The sequence below is a fragment of the Megascapheus bottae genome, chromosome 7 (assembly GCF_031878675.1).
Source record: "Megascapheus bottae isolate mThoBot1 chromosome 7, mThoBot2.hap1, whole genome shotgun sequence".
Lineage (NCBI taxonomy): Eukaryota > Metazoa > Chordata > Mammalia > Rodentia > Geomyidae > Megascapheus > Megascapheus bottae.
The window spans coordinates 57,771,675-57,792,891 of NC_143515.1; the positions used below are offsets into that span (position 1 = coordinate 57,771,675).

Here is a 21,217-nt window from a genome sequence, read left to right on the forward strand (position 1 = left end):
ATAGAACTCAGTATATCTTGAAATTCTATTAGAAACTTGAAATATTATTGTTTCCATTTCTTAGAGTTTATTTCAGTAAATATCCTTTATACGGTCATATGCACATAGTTATTGGACTTCTGTGGTCCTCTTCTAAGAGTATCCTCCTTCGGTCACACTGGATGAATGTCTAGAGTCCTGTCGTTTGAGCTCTTCATCTCAAGGCTACTGTACCCTGGAGCCAAGCCGTACTTGGCTTTCTAGAGGTTAATTGGAGATAAGAGTCTCAAGTCCTTTTGTGCCCAGGCTGGCTGGCTTCAAAGCTTGATCCTCAGATCTCAGCCTCCTGAGTAGCTAGGATTACAGGTGTGAGCCACCACCGCCTGGCTCTTTTCTGTTTCTTTACAAACGATATAATATCATTCTTCTGATGGATGAGTAGAATTCCATTGTTTATAAATGACACCATTTTGTGATTATTTCATGAGTCTGTCTTTGCTATGGTAAATAATGCTGCAATGCAATGTACATGGTTGTCCTGATAGCTTTAGTGTGGCCTTGTTTGTGTCATGTCAGCTTCTTGCATTAACTTTCTACCCTAATAGGTAAGAGAGGCACTTTATTTCTCCTTTTTTTTCATCATAGAGCTGCAAGTCAGTAGGGACACGTCCTGTTTCTCTTGGGTGTTTGAGTAGGCTTGAAGAGATCCCTTTCCAGCAGTTGTTGATTCTGTGCTGCATGGTGTTTATTGTCATTATAAATAGAGTGATTGTTAAATCACTTATAAGCTACAATAATCAGAGATTGTTGGCACAGGATTGGCCACTCTTTGATGTATTCTCTGTGATACTAGATCATATTATGAACTTGAGACTGATTACACTAGACAGATTATAAATTTACCCACTGAAAGGTAAAAATGTTCAAAAATAGAAAAGTAAATGATAAAAAGCTTTTTATTCTGTGTTCCATTCTTTATTTCCAACTTTGATTAGTGATTTAACCTCAAGAATGTTTATTTAGTACTTGATTTAGAATTTGAAGAGCTTTTTATTCAATGTAAAATGAGAATTGTGTGTGTCTGTGTATGCTCACGTACTGTGTTGGCAGTATGGAATGGTAGTGACTGTAACTAGAAAGATGATATTTGTTGGTCATTGAATAGCTATCTAACAGTTTACTCCGGTTAGAGAGTAAAAACTTAGAGCTGAGTGCTGGTGGCTCACACCTGAAATCCTAGCTACTCAGGAGGCTGACCCCTGAGAATCTCAGTGTAAAGCCACATTCATGCAGGAATGTCTGAAACTCTTGTGTCCAATTTACAACCAAAAAGCTGCTGGAGCACTTGCTTGAGCAGAAAAGCTCAAGGGAGTGCCCAGGCTCTGAGATTAAGCTCTAGTATTGGCATTTAAAAAAAAAAAAGCAGATTTGTTATTAACCAAAAAAGCAGTATTATTATTACTAACTTAACAGTTGTATTTATTTATAATGTATTGTTACAGTATTTATAAGTGCAATTACTTTCCTCCTTTATTTTAAAATAAATGAGCATTTTGAAACTTACCTACTAAACATTCAACATTTGTGTTTTTTTTTTTCTAGGAGAAGATTTTGCAGTTGTGCAGCAAGAAATTATCATGATGAAAGACTGTAAACACCCAAATATTGTTGCTTATTTTGGAAGCTATCTCAGGTACAATGCTTGCTTCACTTCTGAAAAGTGACAATGATTGCATCACCCCATCTAATGAACACACTTTAACTCTACTACCGTGATTTGTAATTTTCATACTTTGAAGACAAGATATTTTGAAATGAATGGAATTTTTGCTTATAACCTCTTAATGTTAATTCTGTAACTAATTAGTCTTGTGGATTGTGGTTTCAGTAGTGAAGCTGTTAAGTAAAAACTAACTTTTCTGCTTTTTGTTTGTTTGGGAGAGTACAGGTTTGGGACTACTATCAATGTCCCATTCCTTCTAGGTCTATCTGAGTCCATCAGTACTTTCTCCCTCGTCCTATTAAGTTTGAGTTATTTGTGTTGTTGTTTGTTAGTTTTTGTGCCAGTACTGGGGTTTGAACCTTCAGGGTCTGGCTGCTATCCTTTAGCTTCATAGCTCAAGGCTAGCACTTCACACTTGAGCCCAGCTCCACTTCTGGCTTTTTGGTAGTTAGTTGAAGATAACCATCTCATGTACTTTCTGCCTGGCCTGACTTCAAACCTTGATCCTCAAATCTCAGCCTCCAGAGTAGCTAAGGTTATAAAGGTATAAGTCACCAGCACCTGGCTCTGTTAGGTTTTTTGTTTTTTATTTTGTTTTTGTTTTTAAATTGGTTGTGGGGCTTGAACTCTGGGCCTGGGCCCTGTCCCTAAGCTCTTCAGCTCAAGGCTATTGTTCTACCACTTGAACTACAGCACCACTTCTGGTTTTCTGGTGGTTAATTGGAGAGAAGAATCCCACTTACCTGGACTGGGAGTTTGGCCTAGTGGTAGAGTGCTTAACTAGCATGCATAAAGACCGGAGTTTGTTTCCTCAGTACCACATACATAGAAAAAGCTAGAAATGGTGCTTTGGCTCAAGTGGTAGAACTCTTTGAGAAAGCCCAAGGACAGTGCTCAGGCCCAGGGTTCAAGCCCCAGGACTGGCAGAAAAACAAACAAACAAAAGAGAAAATAAAGGGTAAAAAAAAAATTTCACAGATGTTAGTGTCTGGTCTGGCTTTGAACAGTGATCCTCAGATCTTAGCCTCCTGACTAATTAGGATTATAGGCTTGAGACACTGGCTTCTGGTACTGTTAGGTTTTTATTTGTTGTTGTTTTCTGTCTTGTGGGTCTTGAACTCTGGGCCTGGGTGCTGTCCCTGAGCTTTTTAAAGCTCAAGGCTACCACACTACCCCTTGAGCCACAGCACCATTTCCCGTTTTCTGGTGGTTAATTGGAGGTAAGAGTTTCATGGACTTTAGTGCCCAGGCTGGCTTTGAACTGTGATCCTCAGATCTCAGCTTCCTGAATAGCTGGGATTACAGGCGTGAGCCACTGCGACCGGCTCCTGTTAAGTTTTTATCAGTAATTCTTTTCATTTGTTTTATGCTCCTGGCCCCAGAATATTTCCTTAATTTTGTTTAAAAGACTGAGAACTGTAATTATTTCAGTAACATAGTTTTACTAGATTTTAATGTGAATTTAGGACTATGAGCTTGCTCAGTTATTATTATTATTATTATTATTATTATTATTATTATTTGGCAGTACTGTTTGAATTAGATATTTGTGCTTGCTATATTGGTGCTCTACCACTTGAGCTGGGTCTCTAGTCTTGCTTCTGTCGTGTGCCACTCCAGAGGCTTGAACTCAAGGCCTGGTGCTGTACCTGAGCTAGGTTGCTCAAATATAGCACTCTACCACTTGAGTCACAGCTCCACTTCTAGTTTTTATATAGTTTATTGGAAATTTGTGTCACAGACTTTCCTGCCTGGGCTGGCTTTGAACAGTGATCCCCAGATCTCAGCCTCCTGAGTTGCTAGGATTACAGGTGTGAGCCACCAGCACCCACCAAAAAGCCTTGCTTTTTGCTGTTAATTAGAGATGTTTCTCCAACTGTTCTGTCCAGACTGACTTGAATTTCAGTCCTCTGGGGTTCAGCCTCTTAAATAACTAGTATTGTCACTTCATTGTTTTGGCAGGTCCACACCAAGTTCCTCTGGTCTCCATTACCTTCTATATGTAATTCTGAATAACACTGACCTAGTTGTTTTTAAAGTTCCTCCAAAGGAAGATTGGATAATGTTTCTCTCTGTTACAGAAATTAATAATAAAGCTCTTCAATTTTTATCTCATATATTGTAGCACCATAAAAAAATATAACATTGCATCTCCCATTCTCATTGTGGCACTGGTACAAAATACTTTCCCCTTTTTGGGAGCATAGAAGATAGGAAATTATACCTGCTTGTTTGCCAGTTATTGGAAAGCTACATTTAATGTAGATCAGCCTACATTTAATAGAGATTTTAAGGAATTAATTAACCCTGGTCATATAGAGATATATGGATAGGATAACAGTTTTTCTTTTCTTTTCTTTTCTTTTTTGGATCCTGAGGCTTAGGCATTATCCCTGAGTTTCTTTTGCTTAAGGCAAGTGCTCTACCACTTAAACTGCAATTCCACTTTCAACTTTTTTATTAGTTCATTAGAGATTAGCATCTCAAGGACTTTTCCTGCTTCAGCAGGCTTTAAACAGCTATCCTCATATCTCAGTCTCCTGAATACCTAGGATTACAGGCGTCAGCCAGTGCCTGGTGTTATGCATTTTGAATGGGTTCTTTAATGGTCAGTTTCATACTTTAATAGTTCAAACAGCAACCTAACAAGTTTCTGCATCAATTTCTATTTTAGGGTGCAGACCCAACATCAGCTCAAAGAAACAGATAATTTATTCCCATTAGTTCTGTTAAAACTAACACTGGGTTCTACTAAATAAAAGTATGACTTAAGTCACTTAACCACAAAAAATAACAACAAAAAACTAACATTTGAGGGCCGGGAGTTTGGCCTAATGGTAGAGTGCTTGCCTAGCATGCATGAAGACTCATGTTCCATTCCTCCATACCACATACATAGAAAAAAGCTGGAAGTGGTGCTGTGGCTCAAGTGGTAGAGCACTAGCCTTGAGAAAAGTCTAAGGACAGTGCTCAGGCCCTGAGTTCAAGCACCATGACTGGCAAAAACATACAAAAAACAAAAGGAAAACAAAACAAAAAACAAAACCCTAACACTTGTTTTACTATCGTGGGTCCTATCCAAATGGCCTTCCTAGACTCTACAAAGCTGTTGTTCCCAAGGCAGGCTCGTCTCACCTCCCTACCCCCTATTTTTTTTAAACTAATATCTTTAAATAGTAGTACAAAGGGGTTTTAATTTAGTATACTTGTTTATATATACAATACATCTTGAAACATTTGGTTTAATCATTAGGATTCTGTGAAGATATTTCTTATTGCTATTTCTTAGGGAAATGTAATATACCCTACATTAAAAGAATTTTTTTTGATTTTTTTTAAAATTTATTAACGTTGATTTTTACATCATATTTTAAATGACAGGTTTAACAAACAAGTGTTCAAGAAGGGAATCTTTATTTACAATCACTGGGACTTAGTATTTAGAACTTAATCAAAATTAGGCTAAGGGTTTGTATGTCATAGAAACATATTAATTTGTGAAATAAAACATTATGTCTATAGAGCCATAGGTTTTTATATCTATATAGTTATGTTTATATTTCCATTACCATGTCCATAGCATTGGGTATGCAGATATTGAGTCCTCACTCTTGTTCTCTTTGGATTTAATAGCCGCATATTAAGGATACCATGTGCCTTTTGTTCCTTAGGTCTTGACTGAATATACTGTGAACTTCGTTGACATCTGAATTGTCTAAAACCTATTAACACATATATTTGACTCTTCTGATTATATTACCTAGCTACCCAGGAGGCTGAGATTAAAAGAATTTTTTAAAAGTCAGGTGCCAGTGGCTCACACCTATATTTTAGCTACTCAGTAAGCTGAGAGCTGAGAATCATGATTCAAAGCCAGCCCAGAGAGGGAAGTCTATAAGACTCTGATCTCTAAGAATCAAAAAATCAGAAATGCAGTGAACAAATGCAGCAGGCATACTCAGTAGGCACTATGTTAAATTAACACTACAATTTGAGAGTAGGGATGGCAAGGACAAAGAACAACAATGGAAGGGGTGACATTGTTCAAAAAGAAATGTATTCATTACCTGGTTTATGAAACAGTAACCTATCTGTATATCACTTTTATAATGATAAAAATTTAAAATAAAAAAATGGGAAATAGAGCTGGGGCTTATATGGTAGGGCACTAGCCTTCAGCACAAAAGCTGAGAAATAGCACCAGGCCCTGAGTTAAACCCTCGGGGGTTGGGGGAGGAGATAATTCTATATCCAGGTATGGCACATAAAAATGTCCTAACCTGCCATGTATAATTTCCTGTTAAGAATCTGTAGAGAGGGGAAAGAGGCCTGTATAACGAATATGTGAACATTCAGATGGTCCTGGCTTTTTTCTCTATATCTGTTTACTTTTGCTACCACCTGACAGAAATAACTGCTTTTATAGGATCAGACTAAAGGTCCCTGATCAGATTAATGAGCAGGTAGATTCAAAGGGGGAGATTACCAGAAGTGAGAGGATGCAGGCTGGCCATCTGAACTAGGCTAATCAGTCAAAGGAGCCTGAGAGTAAAAATAGAATTCCAGGCTCACACAATACTGTGTGTGTCTGTCTGTCTGTCTGTCTGTCTGTGTTTATATAATAATATATAATACTATATTTATAATATTGTGTATACATAAATACAAATACTTAAAATGCAGGTAACTGAAGTATGTTTTATGCATGTATGAAATAGTATGTTCAAGCCTTCTGGAAAAATTGTATTTTGATAAAAATGAATATTAGAAATTGAAACATGTCTTATGTGAGAGGTGTAGGTGGTACTGAGAAGAATGGAGAGGGGAAAGAAGGATAAAAGTAATCAAAATACAGTATCTACACATAAGAAGATGGAACAGGAAATTTGAGACTGGTTTGAGAAGAAGGGTGCAGAAGGGAATAGGATGGATGAGGTGATGTTGATAAGATACATTGCGTAGGGGGAGGGAAATGGGTACCAAGACATGTGAAAGGGTATCAATGTACGTGAATTAATGCACCTTCTATCTGGCAAATATCATGTAACCCTTTTACTAATTACAATAAAAAATGCAAAAACAGCAACAACAAAAAAGATACATTGCGTACATAAATGGACACGTTAAAATGAAACCCCCTTGGCAACTAACTGATGTTTTAAAAAAAAAAGTAGGAAGAGGAAAGAGAATAAAGGAGGAAGAAGAGGAAGGGGAAAGGGAAGGAGGAAGGAAGAAGAAACAACAACTCAGGGCCTGGATGCTGTCTCTGAGCTTTTTTGCTCAAGACAAGTCTTCTACCACTTGCTACCGCTCTCCTTTGGGCTTTTTTGCTGCTTAATTGGTGATAAGAGTCTCACAGATTTTCCTGCCTTGGCTGGCTTCAAACCATGATCCCCAGATCTCAAAACTGCTGAGCAGTTAGTATTATAGGCATGAGGTATCAGCACCTATCCAAGCTGGACTTTTAAAGAGTGTTCTGGACACACTTTGTCTGAATAGCCTAAATCTCAAATTGTACTGTCTATTTAGGTGGCATCTTTGATGTGGTTAGCTGTCTTTGTACCAGAAAGGCAGAAGTCTATACCACAGTTGAGGGTTTTGAGTTAAGATCTTAGAAACCTGGCTTTGTCACTTAAACTGCTGGTATAATTTATGGCAAATGGAAAGTAATTTAAACCTTTGTGCTTCTGTTTGTGGAAAATTGCAGTTCCAGGCCAGCCAGACAGAAAAATTGATCAGCTCCACCTCAACCAGTGAAGTTGGGAATGGTGGTGCATACCTACCATACCAGCTGTGATGGGAAATGAAAAATAGGTAGATAATAGTCCAGGTAATCTAGGCAAAAAGTGAGACCAAATCTCAAAGTAACCAATGTAAAAGAACTAGAAGTGTAGCTAAGCAGTACTTGCAGTAAGTCTAAGACGCTGAGTTCAAATCCTAGTATCATATAAAGAAAGAAAATAAGCTTTTTGACAGGCATGCATGAAAAATTATAACTATTTAGATGGTTATAGTTGCAGTAAATAAGGATATTGACAGAATCATACAAATAGAACAGCATAACTTCCTCAGGATATAGGGATTAAGTATAATTGTTGAAAGATTTTTGGCAGAGAAATAGTATATTCTGTGAAGAATGGATTTGAGGAGTCGGGGATTTAGTTATATTCACCTACTGTATGATACAATAATCCTGGAAAAGGCTGGGAGCCTCTGGAGATAATAAAACAGAAAATTTTGGTTATCTAGAGATAGAGCTAAAAAATCCCAACTGACATGTTGCCTTTTTAAATTTTTAGACTGAGCATAAAAGATTATGATTGCCTAAGACTATAGACATAATGTTTTATTTCATAAATTAATATGTTTCTATGACATGCAAACCCTTAGCCTAATTGTGATTAAGTTCTAAATACTAAGTCCCAGTGATTGTAGAGATTCCCTCCTTGAACACTTGTATATTAAACTTATCATTTAAAATATGATGTAAAAATCAACGTTAATAATTAATTCTTTTTTTTTTTTTTTTTTTTTGCCAGTCCTGGGCTTGAGCTCAGGGCCTGAGCACTGTCTTTGGACTTTCTCAAGGCTAGAGCTCTACCACTTGAGCCTCAGCACCACTTCCAGCTTTTTTCTATGTATGTGGTACTGAGGAATCGAACCCGGGTCTTCGTGCATGCTAGGCAAGTACTGTACCACTAGTCCAAACTCCCAGCCCCTGCGTTAATAAATTCTTTAAAAAAAAGAAAGAAAAAAGATTATGATTACAAGGTGGGCTCAATGGCTCATGTCTGTAATCTTAGCTACTCAGAAGGCTGAGATCTGAGGATTGTGGTTCAGAGTTAGTCCAGGCACTAAAGACTGAGATTCTTTTTTTTTTTTTTATTGTAATTAGTAAAAGGGTTACATGATATTTGCCAGATAGAAGGTGCATTAATTCACATACATTGATACCCTTTCACATGTCTTGGTACCCATTTCCCTCCCCCCCCCCACACCGCCCACCCGTCTTGGTTTTCCCCAGTTCCCTATCAAATTTCAAATATCCAAATACAAATAAATTTAATATATCAGATAACAAAGTGAGATACTATACCAATATGAGATAACCAAGGGACACCAAAGGAGATGAGAGACAACATATTACATTAAGGACAACAATCATTCATTATATGGCTTTTGTTTCAATATCCTGGAGGTCCTTTCAATTAGCTTCACATTATATGGCCTTATGTATCAAGATTTTGCTCTATTGCAGATCTCTGCTAGTAGAGCCCAAGGTTTCTACTGATTATGACGAATGAGGGAAACCATTGAGCCTAAGTTCCCTTGAGTCTGGCTTACTTCACTTAATATGATTTTTTCTAAAAGACTGAGATTCTTATCTTCGATTAACCACTAGAAAACCAGAAGTGGCATTGTTGCTCAAGGGGTAGGGCAGTAGCCTTGAGATGAAGAGCTCAGGGACAGTGCCTAGGCCCAGAGTCCAAGCCCCACGGCCGACAAAAAATAATAATAATAGTAGTAGTAATAATAATAATAATAATAAAAGATTATGATTGCTGGGCCAGGAGGGTGGCCTAGCGGTAGAGTGCCTGCCTAGCATTCATGAAGCCCAGGGTTCAGTTCCTTGGTACCACATTCACAGAAAAATCCAAAAGTGCTGCTGTGGCTCAAGTGGTAGAACACTAGCCTTGAGAAAGCTCAAGAATGGTTCCCAGGCCCTGAGTTCAAGCCCTAGACTGGCAAAAAAGGAGAGGGTCATGGGGGCGGTGGGGGGGGGAGGAAATGGGAGGAAAGAGAAGTACTAAGTACATATTGGGAGAAAAGTTTGAAATTATTGAACAAAACCTTGAAATTTTACAAGTTTCATCTCTGTGGTCAGTGACTTCCTAAATGCCCTGGGGATTCCTCCTGCCCCCACCCAGATCTTCTATGATCTGGGGGGAAAAATAGGAACCAATGCATATTTAGACAGTCTCATGGGCAGTCCATCATGTGAACAGGAACTTATGTCTTGAAGCCTGCCAGTGTGCACTCAATGACAGAACAAAGCTTGCACCAATAAAATTGACAAAGGTTTCATGCCCAGAATATAAACAATAACGTAAAGGCGGGTTTACTGGCTTTAGGTTAAGGAGAAACAACAGCTTTCTTCAGGCAACAGCTTCAATCTTCAACCAAGCCCAATGTCCACTGGGTCCTTCAATTTGAGGATCCATCTTGTACCCTCTCTCATGAGACTGGATGGCAAGCTACCCTATGGTGAGACATTGGACTGTTCAGTAATGCTTGGCACAGCTTGAGGCAGCCTCATAGACTGCACTGTGGCACTGTAGCAGGACAGGCATAAGTGACCATGAGGCGGTGGTCGGAATGGAGCAGCCTCCTGGCACAGCTGTGTAGACAGGCCTCCTCCTTGGCACCCAGGGCTCAGCGATTCAAGCTGAATACACAGCACTGGAAGCAGAGCTCAGTCATCAGATTGCACACCGACAGGAAGTCTCAGAAGTTTCTCAGTTGCTGTTGCTGCTGATCCACAGTACCAAGGACATCTTCTAGCCTAGTATTTTCTAAAATCCTACTAGCTCTCAAAATATGGACACATTAGCAAAACACTGCTGGAATTCAAGGGAAATGTCTCAGTTTAGTGGATAATATTGTGTTGCTACTAATTTCTCAGCTTGGCAATGTACCAATGTTGTATAATAAGTTAGCATCAGGGAAAGGTGAGTGAGAGTTCTATACAGAGATCTCTACCAGCATTGTACCTTTATCTGTAAACCTCAGTTATTTCATTTCAAAGTTAAAAGTTTCCTTTCTTTAAAACAAATGAGTAGTGAGTGATTTGACAAATAGAATTGGCATCAAAGATTACAAGTCATCAGTTACTAGTTGGCAAAGAAAAAGAAAAAATGATTTCTAGAATATGTAGTCTACCAAACTTGATGTCAGTCATCTATTCCTAACAAACATCAAGGGTATATTATTAATAAGATAATTAGCGAGCACCTATGAGAAAGTAAGTCATAAGTGTGGCTTACTGAAAAGGATTCACCAAAATGAATCCTATCTCACTCCTCATTTGTTTTATTGTTGTTTTTGTCTCCTCCACCTCCCTCCCCCACCCCATTGTAGAGTTTATTTAGCAAAGAGAAAGTAAAAACCACTCAGGAAAGTAAGTAGCAGGACCTGGAAACTGACTGTCCATCCATCAGGGACTGTTTCGCGTTCTCTCTCCCCACCTTTTTCTCCCCCTTTTGCCAGTTTGTCAGATGGTGATGGGTTTGTTGGCAACAAGCTAGGCCCTCTCCTAGGTGATGGCCATCAATTGGGAGAGCCAAGCTGGCCTGAACTGAGTCTTCCCTGACTGCTATTGGAATATAGGGGGGCATCAAGCTCTATTTTGGTTACATCCCGCTGAATAAGGGTGATGAAGGGATGGGGTGGGGCATGACAGCTGCCAGAGGAGACTTAGAAACCGAAGGTCTTTTCAGCCACTCTAGTGATGCCAGTCCTCAGTTCCTCAGTGTTTAGTTTTGTATCTATGCTTATTTGTAGTTTTAATTGATCTAAGTATACAACTTAAACACAAAGGGCCCAAGTATGAAGAGCATAAACAATCCTGCCTTTTTTTTTTCTTAAGAAAGGAAAAGATGGGGCCAGGAGTTTGGCCTAGTAGTAGAGTGCTTGTGTAGGATGCATGAAGACCAGGTTCGATTCCTCACATACATAGAAAAAAGCTAGAAGTGCTGAGGCTCAAGTGACAGAGTTCTAGCCTTGAGAAAGTCCAAGGACAGTGCTCAGGCCCTGAGCTCAAGCCCAGGACTGGCAAAAAAAAAAAAATGCTATAGACATGGCATTGGAAATATAAACACAACTACATAAAAATTTATGAGTATAGACATAATGTTTTATTACACAGATTAATATGTATCTATGACATACAAACCCTCAACCTAATTTTAATTATGTTCTAAAAATCTAAGTGCCCATGATTGTATATAGAGATTCCCTTCTTGAATACTTGTTTGTTAAACACATCATTTGAAATATGATGTAAAAATCAATGTTAATAAACTCCTTAATAAAAAAACTCAGTAAATGGGAAAATGAACTGAAAACAATATGACCAATAAATACTTCTTAAATTTTTTAAGCAGTTTTAAAACATGTTCAACATATTTAGCCATCAGAGAAATGTAAATCATAGCTAGAGTGACATATAATCTCATCCAATCAGAACGGCTACTATCAAGAATAAAAAATGCTGGGAAGACTAGGTTCCTTGAAATTTTAAAAAATAAAAGTACCATGTCTACCAAGCTGTTCTACTGAAAATAATTTGGAAGGAATCAAAGTTAGCATATAATAGAAATATCTGCATACCTATATTTATCAAGGCACTAGGAACATAACAATATCATAGTATTTGCCTAGGTACCTGCCTACAAATGAATGGATAAGAAAATGTGATCTGGAGCCAGGCACATGACTCACGCCTGTAATCCTAGCTACTTAGGAGGCTGAGATCGGAGGATAGCCATTCAAAGCCTGGCAGGGCCTGCCAGGGCACTAAAGAACATGAGACTCTTTTCTCCAATTAATCTCTAGAAAAGGGGATGTAGGGCTGTGGCTTCAGGGGTAGGGTAGTAGCCCTGAGCAGAAGAGCTCAGGGACAGCACCCAGGCCCAGAGTTCAAGCCCATGACCCACACACAAAAAAAAAGTACAAGGAGAACTGTTGGGGCAGAGTAAAAAGGAGTAGGGAAAAAGATCAATAAGAAAGTAATATGACCTAAGTACATTATATACATGTATGAAGATTCACACAGAAACACTGTTTTGTACAAATAATATATGATAATGAAAATAAATCACAGCAAAAGGAGTACAAAACAGTTTACATGTTATATTCTAAGACTTTTACAAAGCAGTTTACATGATAATCTCTTTAGCTCTAAAGAGAACCCAAAATAATCACTATACTAAGATGTGAAGTCCTGCTTTCTGTTTCTTAAGCACTTGAGACATCTATTTTATATGAAGATTGACTTGTAGCAGCTGTGAAAATATTTTAGTCAATGGTTTTCAAACATTTTGGTATTGTGGTTTCTTTTTACTTTTTGCTCTTAGAGATTATTAATAAAGTAGAGCTATAGTTCAAGTGGTAGAGCTCTAGCCTTGAATAAAAAAAGTCAAGGTGCAGCACCCAGGCCCTGAATTCAAGCCCCATGGCTGGTACGCGCGCGCGCGCATGCACACACACACACACACGATGTGAACTGGGTACCAGTGGTATGCACACACACACCCCGATGTGAACTGGGTACCAGTGGCTCGTACCTACCTGTAATCCTAGCTACTCAGAAGGCTGAGATCTGAGGATTGTAGTTCACTGCCAGCCTGGGCAGAAAAGTCCCTGAAACTCATCTCCAGATAGGACTCCTATCTCCAGATAAGCAAGTGGAGCATTTAACTTTCTTTAAATCACTAGTCAAGAAGTACTTTCTTCATTTTGGTACATTTTGTGAGCTCTTAAAACTGGGAAACTGCCTTACATTTACATTGGTTGTACTGGTTGATATTTATTATAGTAGAAAGCACAACACAAAACTTTAATCCGCTGTTATATCTCAGTCTCACTGATATATAAACTGTTGCTCTGAAGAGTTTCAGATTACTTATTTTTGGCTTTCTACTCTTCAAGCTTTGCTACCCCATACTCTTTTTTTTTTTTTTTTTTTGGCCAGTCCTGGGCCTTGAACTCAGGGCCTGATCACTGTCCTTAAGCTTTCTCAAGGCTAGAGCTCTATCACTTGAACCACAGCACCATTTCTGGCTTTTTCTATGTATATGTGGTACTGAGGAATTGAACCCAGGTCTTTGTGCATGCTAGGCAAGCACTCTACCCCTAGGCCAAACTCCAGCTCTACCCCATACTCTTAAGTTAGCTTACCTTACCTGTTGGTAGATTGTATGCTTTTGCTGTATGCAACGTGATCCCCCACACTCAGCCAAGTTGAGTCATCTCTTAAGACTGGCTAATCCAACCACCACCGTATCCAACCCACAGCAATTCTACTTTTTAATGCACTGTTCATGCAGTACTTGATTCTTTAACCACATTGAGAGACATGGTTGAACTTTAGACCATTCAGATGAAAGTAACTGTATTGAGGAGTCCACAAACACTAGTTTCCTTCAGATAGCTGTGGTCCACCTCAAAATGTATGTATTTCAACTGTGGTATCTGTTTCAGGTTTCCCTTTTTCCTGGTCTTCTTTCTATTTCCTAACATCAAGATATTATTTTCTCTGAAAAACGTCCCTAAAGATTTTCTTAGGTACTTCATCCGAGTTCTCAGAGCACTTTTTACATACTTGGGTTACACATAAATCAGAATTTTAATCGAATCCAAAATTCAGCAAACCTTTTTATTATAGGATGCTTCTAACTTTTAAAATTGATTACTAATGTACACTAATTGTATAAATTCATTGTGATATTTCCATACATGAATACATCTTGTCCACCCTCTCTTCTACTCTCTTTCCCTCTTTCTTCCATCCCTTGGCCCTTTCCCATCCCTGAGTCCATTTTCTGCATTTTTATTTCATTCTTAGTTTCTGCATATGACAGAAAACATGTGATACTTCATCTATCCAGAGACACATAATATTTAGACTGCAAGCAACATAATGTGTCACAACTACCAATCTCTGCTATTTGGGTATGAAAGCAGCCAAGACAGTACTTAGTGAATGAACATAACTGTGTTTGATTAAAACTATTGGGCACTAAAAAGTGAATATCTTTTTTCTTATTGCTTTTGTAAAGGTGATGTACAGAGGTGTACAGTGTCGCTCTTCCCTTGCTTTCTCCTGACCCCCCCCACACAAGTTGTATAGTTAATTTTCAACCAAGTGTCTAGTGCACATCACTGTTGGTGTTAGTCCACCCTTGTCCCATTTCTGTTTCCCCCTTACCCTCTCCAGAACAGATAAACTTACTTATAAGTCAAAAGGTATAGAAAAAACAGTGACAAATGAGGAAAAAAAAGAGGAAAGGAACAAATCCTCTTGTTTCCATTTCTTGGAGTTCATTTTGATAAATATCATTTTATATGATCATATGCACATAGCTATTGGGCCTTTGTGGTGTCCTCCTAAGAATATCCTCCTTTGTGTGAATATCTTCTCACTGTGTGAATGTCTGTATGTGTGTGTGTGCGTGTGTGTGTATCCACATATATATTTTGCCAGTCATGGAGCTTGAACTCAGAGCCTATTCACTATCCTTGGGCTTTCTCAAGGCTAGAGCTCTGCCACTTGAGCCTCAGCACCACTTCCAGCTTTTTCTATGTATGTGGTACCAAGGAATCAAACCCAGGTCTTTATATGAAAAATCATTGTTTCAGGATTGAACAAAATTAGGTGTCATATTTAGTCCAATGGCTATCCATTGCTGATCCATGATCTAATTGATTTATTCTTTGTCATTATGTATGAATTCAATTATAGAACAATTATTTATTAGCTGGTCTTTTACTTTTTACAGTTCTAGGGGTTTGAACTTAAAGCTTTCGATTGCTAGACAGCTATTCTACTGCTAGACAGCTATTCTACAACCTAGGCCATACTCTTAGGCCTTTTTACTTTAGTTATTTTCTTTCTTTTCTTTCTTTTTCCAGTCCTGGAGCTTGAACTCAGGGACTGGGCTGGGCACTGTCCTTGGGCTTTCTCAAGGTTAGTGCTCTATCTTGTGAGCCACAGCACAACTTTCAGCATTTCCTGTGTATGTGGTACCAAGGAATCGAACCCAGGGCTTTGTGCATGCTAAGCAAGCACTCTACCTCTAGGCCATGCTCCCAGCTTACTTTAGTTATTCTTAAGATAGAGTTCTATGTTTGTGCTCTAGTAGGCCTAGACCTAGATTCTCCTGTGTATACTTCCCTTGTGGCTGAGATGACAATTCCACTCTGCCAAACACTTTATTGGTTAAAATGGAGTCTTAACAAACTATTTGCTTGGGAAAATCATGAAACACAGTCTCTGCTTCCCAGGAAGCTGGAATTGTAGGCTTAAACCACAGCTTTAGCTGGTTATTCTTCTAGGCACCATGAATGACAACACAGATGTTCTTTTTTGCATTAGTCAGAGTTTACTGAGTTCACAGACTTCCTATTCCATCTGACAATGGGATATTCACTGGTTCATTTTAAGAGAATAATGAATAGCTGTATAAAGGAATAAGCTAAATAAATCCTTACTAATTATTTCTTCTGTGTCTGTGGTATGATATGTTAGATTGTGAACCTAAGAGAAATGCAGTCAGAAGACAACATAATTTTAACTGATTGTTTGGAGAAGAACATTGTTGATGGTAGATGTGAGGGTAATGTTTGATAGTAAGATGATAGTCCTTTAAGTGGTATTGCTGTTTGCTTCGGCATATCTGAGATACAATGAGGAACAGTATCATCTTAGCAAAAGAGAAATCTGTGTATTTGTATATATTTGATGATAGCTTACTACCCACAAAGGATGTATTTTAACTATTAAATGTTTTAGTTGAATTATATTAACATACTAGATAAAGTCAGTTATTCATAGAGACTAATTAGCTGGTTAAATAATACCTTTACATTTATGTGGCTCTCAAGATTATAGCTTACAACTAACTTTAAGATACTATCTCAAACAGGCAGTTTTAATTGTGAAGATATAATACATGCCTGTGTTCTCTTTGTAGGCGAGATAAACTTTGGATTTGCATGGAGTTTTGTGGAGGAGGTTCTTTGCAAGATATTTATCATGGTAAGACAAGTTACATTTCTCTACAGATGCAGAATTTCTTAAAATATAATTATTTTTACTACATTCTAACATTGTTTTGAGGAAAGAGAACTGTTTATGTTTAAATACATAAAAGTGTTCAGAATATGTATGGATGCATGGACCATTGGCTTTATAAGTTGAAAAGTTATATGCAATTGATCCATTTGCTAATTCTGAACAAGGCACACTATAGGTTTCAGAATTTCAAATTCAGACCTTGTAGAAGTGCAAAAGCCTTGAGGCAGACTTTTCAGATTGATTTTGATTTCATATATCCAAGTAACATCAACTAAACATTTATTCTTTTATTGCTAAGATCTGGGGAATTCAAAAACTTAAAATTAAAGCCGAGCGTGGTGGCTCAGTCTTGTAATCCAAGCTAATCAGGAGGCTGAGATCTGAGGATCAAGGTTCAAAGCCAAACCAAACACAAAAGGACCTGAGACTCTTTATCTCCAATTAACCTCTAGAAAATGGGAAGTGGGTCTTGGCTCAAGGGTAGGGCAGTAGCACTGAGCTGAAGAGCTCAGGGACAGTGCCCAGGCTGAGTTCAAGCCCCATGACCCACAAAAAACAAAAAAACAATTAAAATATTTTTATAGGAATTCAGTCACATAAGGAAGATTTATAAGGTGAAGTAAACAAATGTTTACTGTCCTTTTTCCCTAGTTCTTTAATTATCATAGACCACAGAATTAAGCTTAATTCTTTTTCTTTTTGTTGTATACTTTTTGATTATAAAATAAGATAATGCCTTAATAGTTCAAGAAGTAAGCTGGTGTAGGGGCTCATGTCTGTACTCTTAGCTACTTGGAAAAATGGAGAACAGGAGGACTAATTTGAGGCCAGCCTAAGCAAGAAGTTGTTGAGATTCCATGTCAACCAGTAGAATAGTGAGCATGGTGTTAAGTGTCTGCCATCTCTGCTGTATACAGAAAGACAAATTGTGATCCAAAACATCTGAAGCATAAAAACAAGACCCTATCACCAAAATAACTAAGGCAAAACGGGGTGAAGGCATGACTCAAGTGGCTGAGTGTTTGTCTGTCAAACATGACATCTTGAGTTCAGTCCCCCATCACAAGGGAAAAAAAATTAGTGTCTCATGCCTGTAACCCTAGTTACTCAGGCATGTGAGCCTAGCATTCAGGAAACTGAAGCAAGAACTTCTCAAATTCAGGGATGCCTAGGTTATATTGAAAGACCCTATCTCGGGGCCAGGAGTTTGGCCTAATGGTAGAGTGCTTGCCTAGCATGCACGAAGACCCAGGTTCTATTCCTTGGCACTACATACATAGAAAAAAGCCAGAAGTGGTGCTGAGGCTAAAGTGGTAAAGCTCTAGTCTAGTTCAAGGACAGGGCTGAGCTCAAGCCCAGGACTGGCAAAAAAAACCTATCTATCTCCAAGACAGGGGGAAAAAGTCAGTTTTTTAAGAAAGTTACTTTGGAAATTTGTTCTCATTTTGTCATATTGAGGCTCTTTGCACGAATCCTTTGTAATAAAGTAGTAGATGGTGGTGAGAGTTCAGATAACATAAAGACTGACATAACCAGCCAAGAGCTGATGGCTCACATCTATAATATACTTGCTAATCAGGAAGCTGAGATCTGAGGACCTAGCCAGCCCAACCAGGAAAGTCTTGTAAGACTTTTATCTAAAATTAACCATGAAGAAGCCAGAATTAAAGCTACAGCTCTAGCCTTGAGCAGAAATGCTTAAGAGCACCACCCAGGTCTTGAGTTCAGGCCCCAGCACCAGGAAAAAAAGAGTGACATAATCATGGGATTATAATTTCTATAAAATTCGAAAAACTATGGTCTAATTTTCAGATTAATTTCTCTACTAGTGTTTCCCTTCCCGTCACTGACTATATTTCTTTTTTGCTAAGGAAATTTTTGTGCCAGTTCTAGGGCTTTGTTTACAAAGCTATTAAATGTGGCTAAATGTAGCTCTAGTAGCACCAGTAATTCTAACCTCTAATCCTAGCTACTAGGGAGGCTGATACCTGAGGATCATGGTTCAAAGCCAGCCCATGCAAGAATGTCTATGAGATTCTTACTTTGAATAAACTACTTTAAAAAGCCTGAAGTGGCCAGGTGCTTAGCCTAGTGATAGAGTGCTTGCCTAGCATGCATGAAGACCTGGGTTTGATTCCTTGGTACCACATACATAGAAAAAGCCGGAAGTGGTGCTGTGGCTCAAGTAGTAGATGTCTAGCCTTGAGAAAGCCCAAGGACAGTGCCCCATCCCTGAATTCAAGCCCTAGAACTGCCAAAATAAAAAGAAAAGACCTAAAGTGGAATTATGGCTTAAGTGATAGATTACTGTCCTTGAGCAAGAAAGCTAAGGGATAGCAAATTTCAAGCCTCAGGACCAGCGCGCACACACACACACACACACACACACACACACACACACACACACACACACACACAATCTTTGCATAAAGTCATCTAGTAATGACTTATTATTGAGTAATATTTTAGATAACAAAGAGATCTTTACTCTCAGGTTTGTAATTGAAATTTAAGTAGAAAACTAAATACCTTTTGGAAAAAATAATGATTTAAAAGTAGCTATAATGTTACATAGTAATAATTTTAAAAAATGAAAACGCAACCTTTGGGACATTCCTTAACATTTAAGAGGTCATATTGGATCAGTGAAATATTAAATGAAAATGTAATTGATGGTAATGACATTTTAGTCTTATTTATTTTGTAAATATTGAACAGCCTTGTGGCAGTCACTGTTGTAGATCCTGAAGAAAACAGCAATGAACCAATCAGACTAAACAAAAGAAAATACAAGAGAGCTCACAGTTGGGGAGCTTACATTTTCATATAATTGTTAAGGTATACTAAGTCTGCTGTAAAATTTATCACTTATGAAAAATGTGTATTGATTAATCTTATTTACACTTACTTTATAGTAACTGGGCCACTCTCAGAACTGCAGATTGCTTACGTTAGCAGAGAAACATTGCAGGTAAGTCAAATGCCAATTAAAAAGAATATTACCTCTTAAAAAAGGACAGACTTTTCTTGAAGACTTTCAGTACATTTTCCTTGTATGATAAATAAAAATGTATAAACACTTTTTTCATAAATTTGATAGTCTAAAATTCAAGCATTATAGTTGTACATATTTCCCTTAATACCAAAAAAGGTTTGAAAATCAGGCACATGGTGAGATTTGAAGTCCATCTTGGTACTGGTTGGCTATACACACTGTGTGTGTGTGTGTGTGTGTGTGTGTGTGTGTGTGTGTGTGTGTGTGTGTGTGTGTCCATCCCCTAGGGCTAAACTTAGGGCCTGGAGCTTTTTACAAACACTTGACAGCTCCACCTCTAGCTTTTTGATGGAGATAATTAAAGATAGGAATCTCAGAAACTTAACTGGCCAAGCTGGCTTCAAATCACTATCCTTAGATCTCAGCTAGTATTGCAGGCATGAGCCACCAGTGCCCAACTGAATATATACCTTTAAAAAGCTATTTACAGGCACATATAAGAAGTTATTTACAATTATTTTCAGAGTTTACTGAAATTGTCCTAAAAAAATTAATGGTTCTAATTGAACTTTAAGCTGAGCACTGATGATGACTCCCACTTACATTCTAAACTATTTAGGCTGACATCTGAGGCACAATTCAGAGGTAAATGGGGCATAAAAATCTGTGACACCCTTTATTTCCAGTTAGCAAAAAACTAGAAGTGGAGTCTTAGCTCAAGTGCTAACCTTGAACCAAAAAACCAAGCAGGAGCTTGAGGCCCCGGGTTTATGCACCAGTACTTGTACAAAACAAAGCAAACAAACCAGAAAAACACTATCTGACCTTTAATTTTCACCTTACCCCGCCCCCCCTCTTTTTGGAGAGGAGAAGTAGAGATTGGACCAAGAACCTTGTGATTGATATAGCCAAATGCTCCAGGATTAGAGCTGTACCACCAGCTCCTTACTTTCAAGATTCTGTTATCTTCTAGAATATTTTATTTAAATGTTATTATTTCTAGACTTTCTGTAGGGAATAATGTATAAACTATTCAGTTAATTATTTAGATCCTAAATTGTGTTCTGTGATACAAATCTTATTTTTCTGCTTTTTTTTTAATCTCTAGGGTTTATATTATCTTCACAGTAAAGGAAAAATGCACAGAGATATAAAGGTATACATTATATTTCTTACCTAATAACCCACCCTTCACTTTTAAGTATTGTCAAGTTATATTTAACAAATTTGTTTTGACTATCAAACATTCAAGTAGTTTATATAGTAGCTTTGTTGTGAGTTACACTTATAAAATGCATAATTTTCAGTGAGTTCATGTTACAGTACTTGGCAAATACACATTAAGCCAATAGCTTCCTTCCAGTAGTTAAGCTTCAGATAATAAGCTTTGGCAGTCTTAAATTATTGGCAGCAAAACTTGGGCCTTTTCTGTGGTCTTTAAATTGGTAGAAGGGTCAAGTGCCCTGATTATGCTGGAGTTAGCTCAGTGGTAAACTGTGTGCTTCTAGAGGTATTGCAATTTCTCCAATCTAAATATTTCTTCGTTTCATTTTTTAACCCCTTCTTTCTTTTGTTCATCCTTTTTTCTTGTGTTCCTCAAGCTTTCTTTAGTATGAAGTTTCTTAACCATTTTTGGAGTTGGGACAAGTCATGTCACTCTTAA

The 21,217-nt window shown here is 38.0% G+C and overlaps 1 protein-coding gene and 1 pseudogene across 6 annotated transcripts in view; one reads left to right on the forward strand and one right to left on the reverse strand.

Annotated features, from left to right (window-relative positions):
- The window catches only part of Map4k3 (mitogen-activated protein kinase kinase kinase kinase 3), a 132,548-nt gene that overhangs the window by 34,924 nt on the left and 76,407 nt on the right, over positions 1–21,217 (forward strand). For all 6 annotated transcript variants that reach the window (XR_016536268.1, XM_090337081.1, XM_090337083.1 and 3 more), the window contains exons 3-6: positions 1,582–1,672; positions 16,456–16,520; positions 19,475–19,530; positions 20,663–20,710. Coding sequence is in view for 5 of the 6 variants with exons in the window: in XM_090337081.1 (XP_090193207.1) it covers positions 1,582–1,672; positions 16,456–16,520; positions 19,475–19,530; positions 20,663–20,710 (260 nt within the window). In the remaining variant the exon portion in view is untranslated. The remainder of the gene's footprint in view (positions 1–1,581; positions 1,673–16,455; positions 16,521–19,474; positions 19,531–20,662; positions 20,711–21,217) is intronic.
- On the reverse strand, positions 9,879–13,840 carry LOC150060841 (mitochondrial import inner membrane translocase subunit Tim10 B pseudogene; annotated as a pseudogene).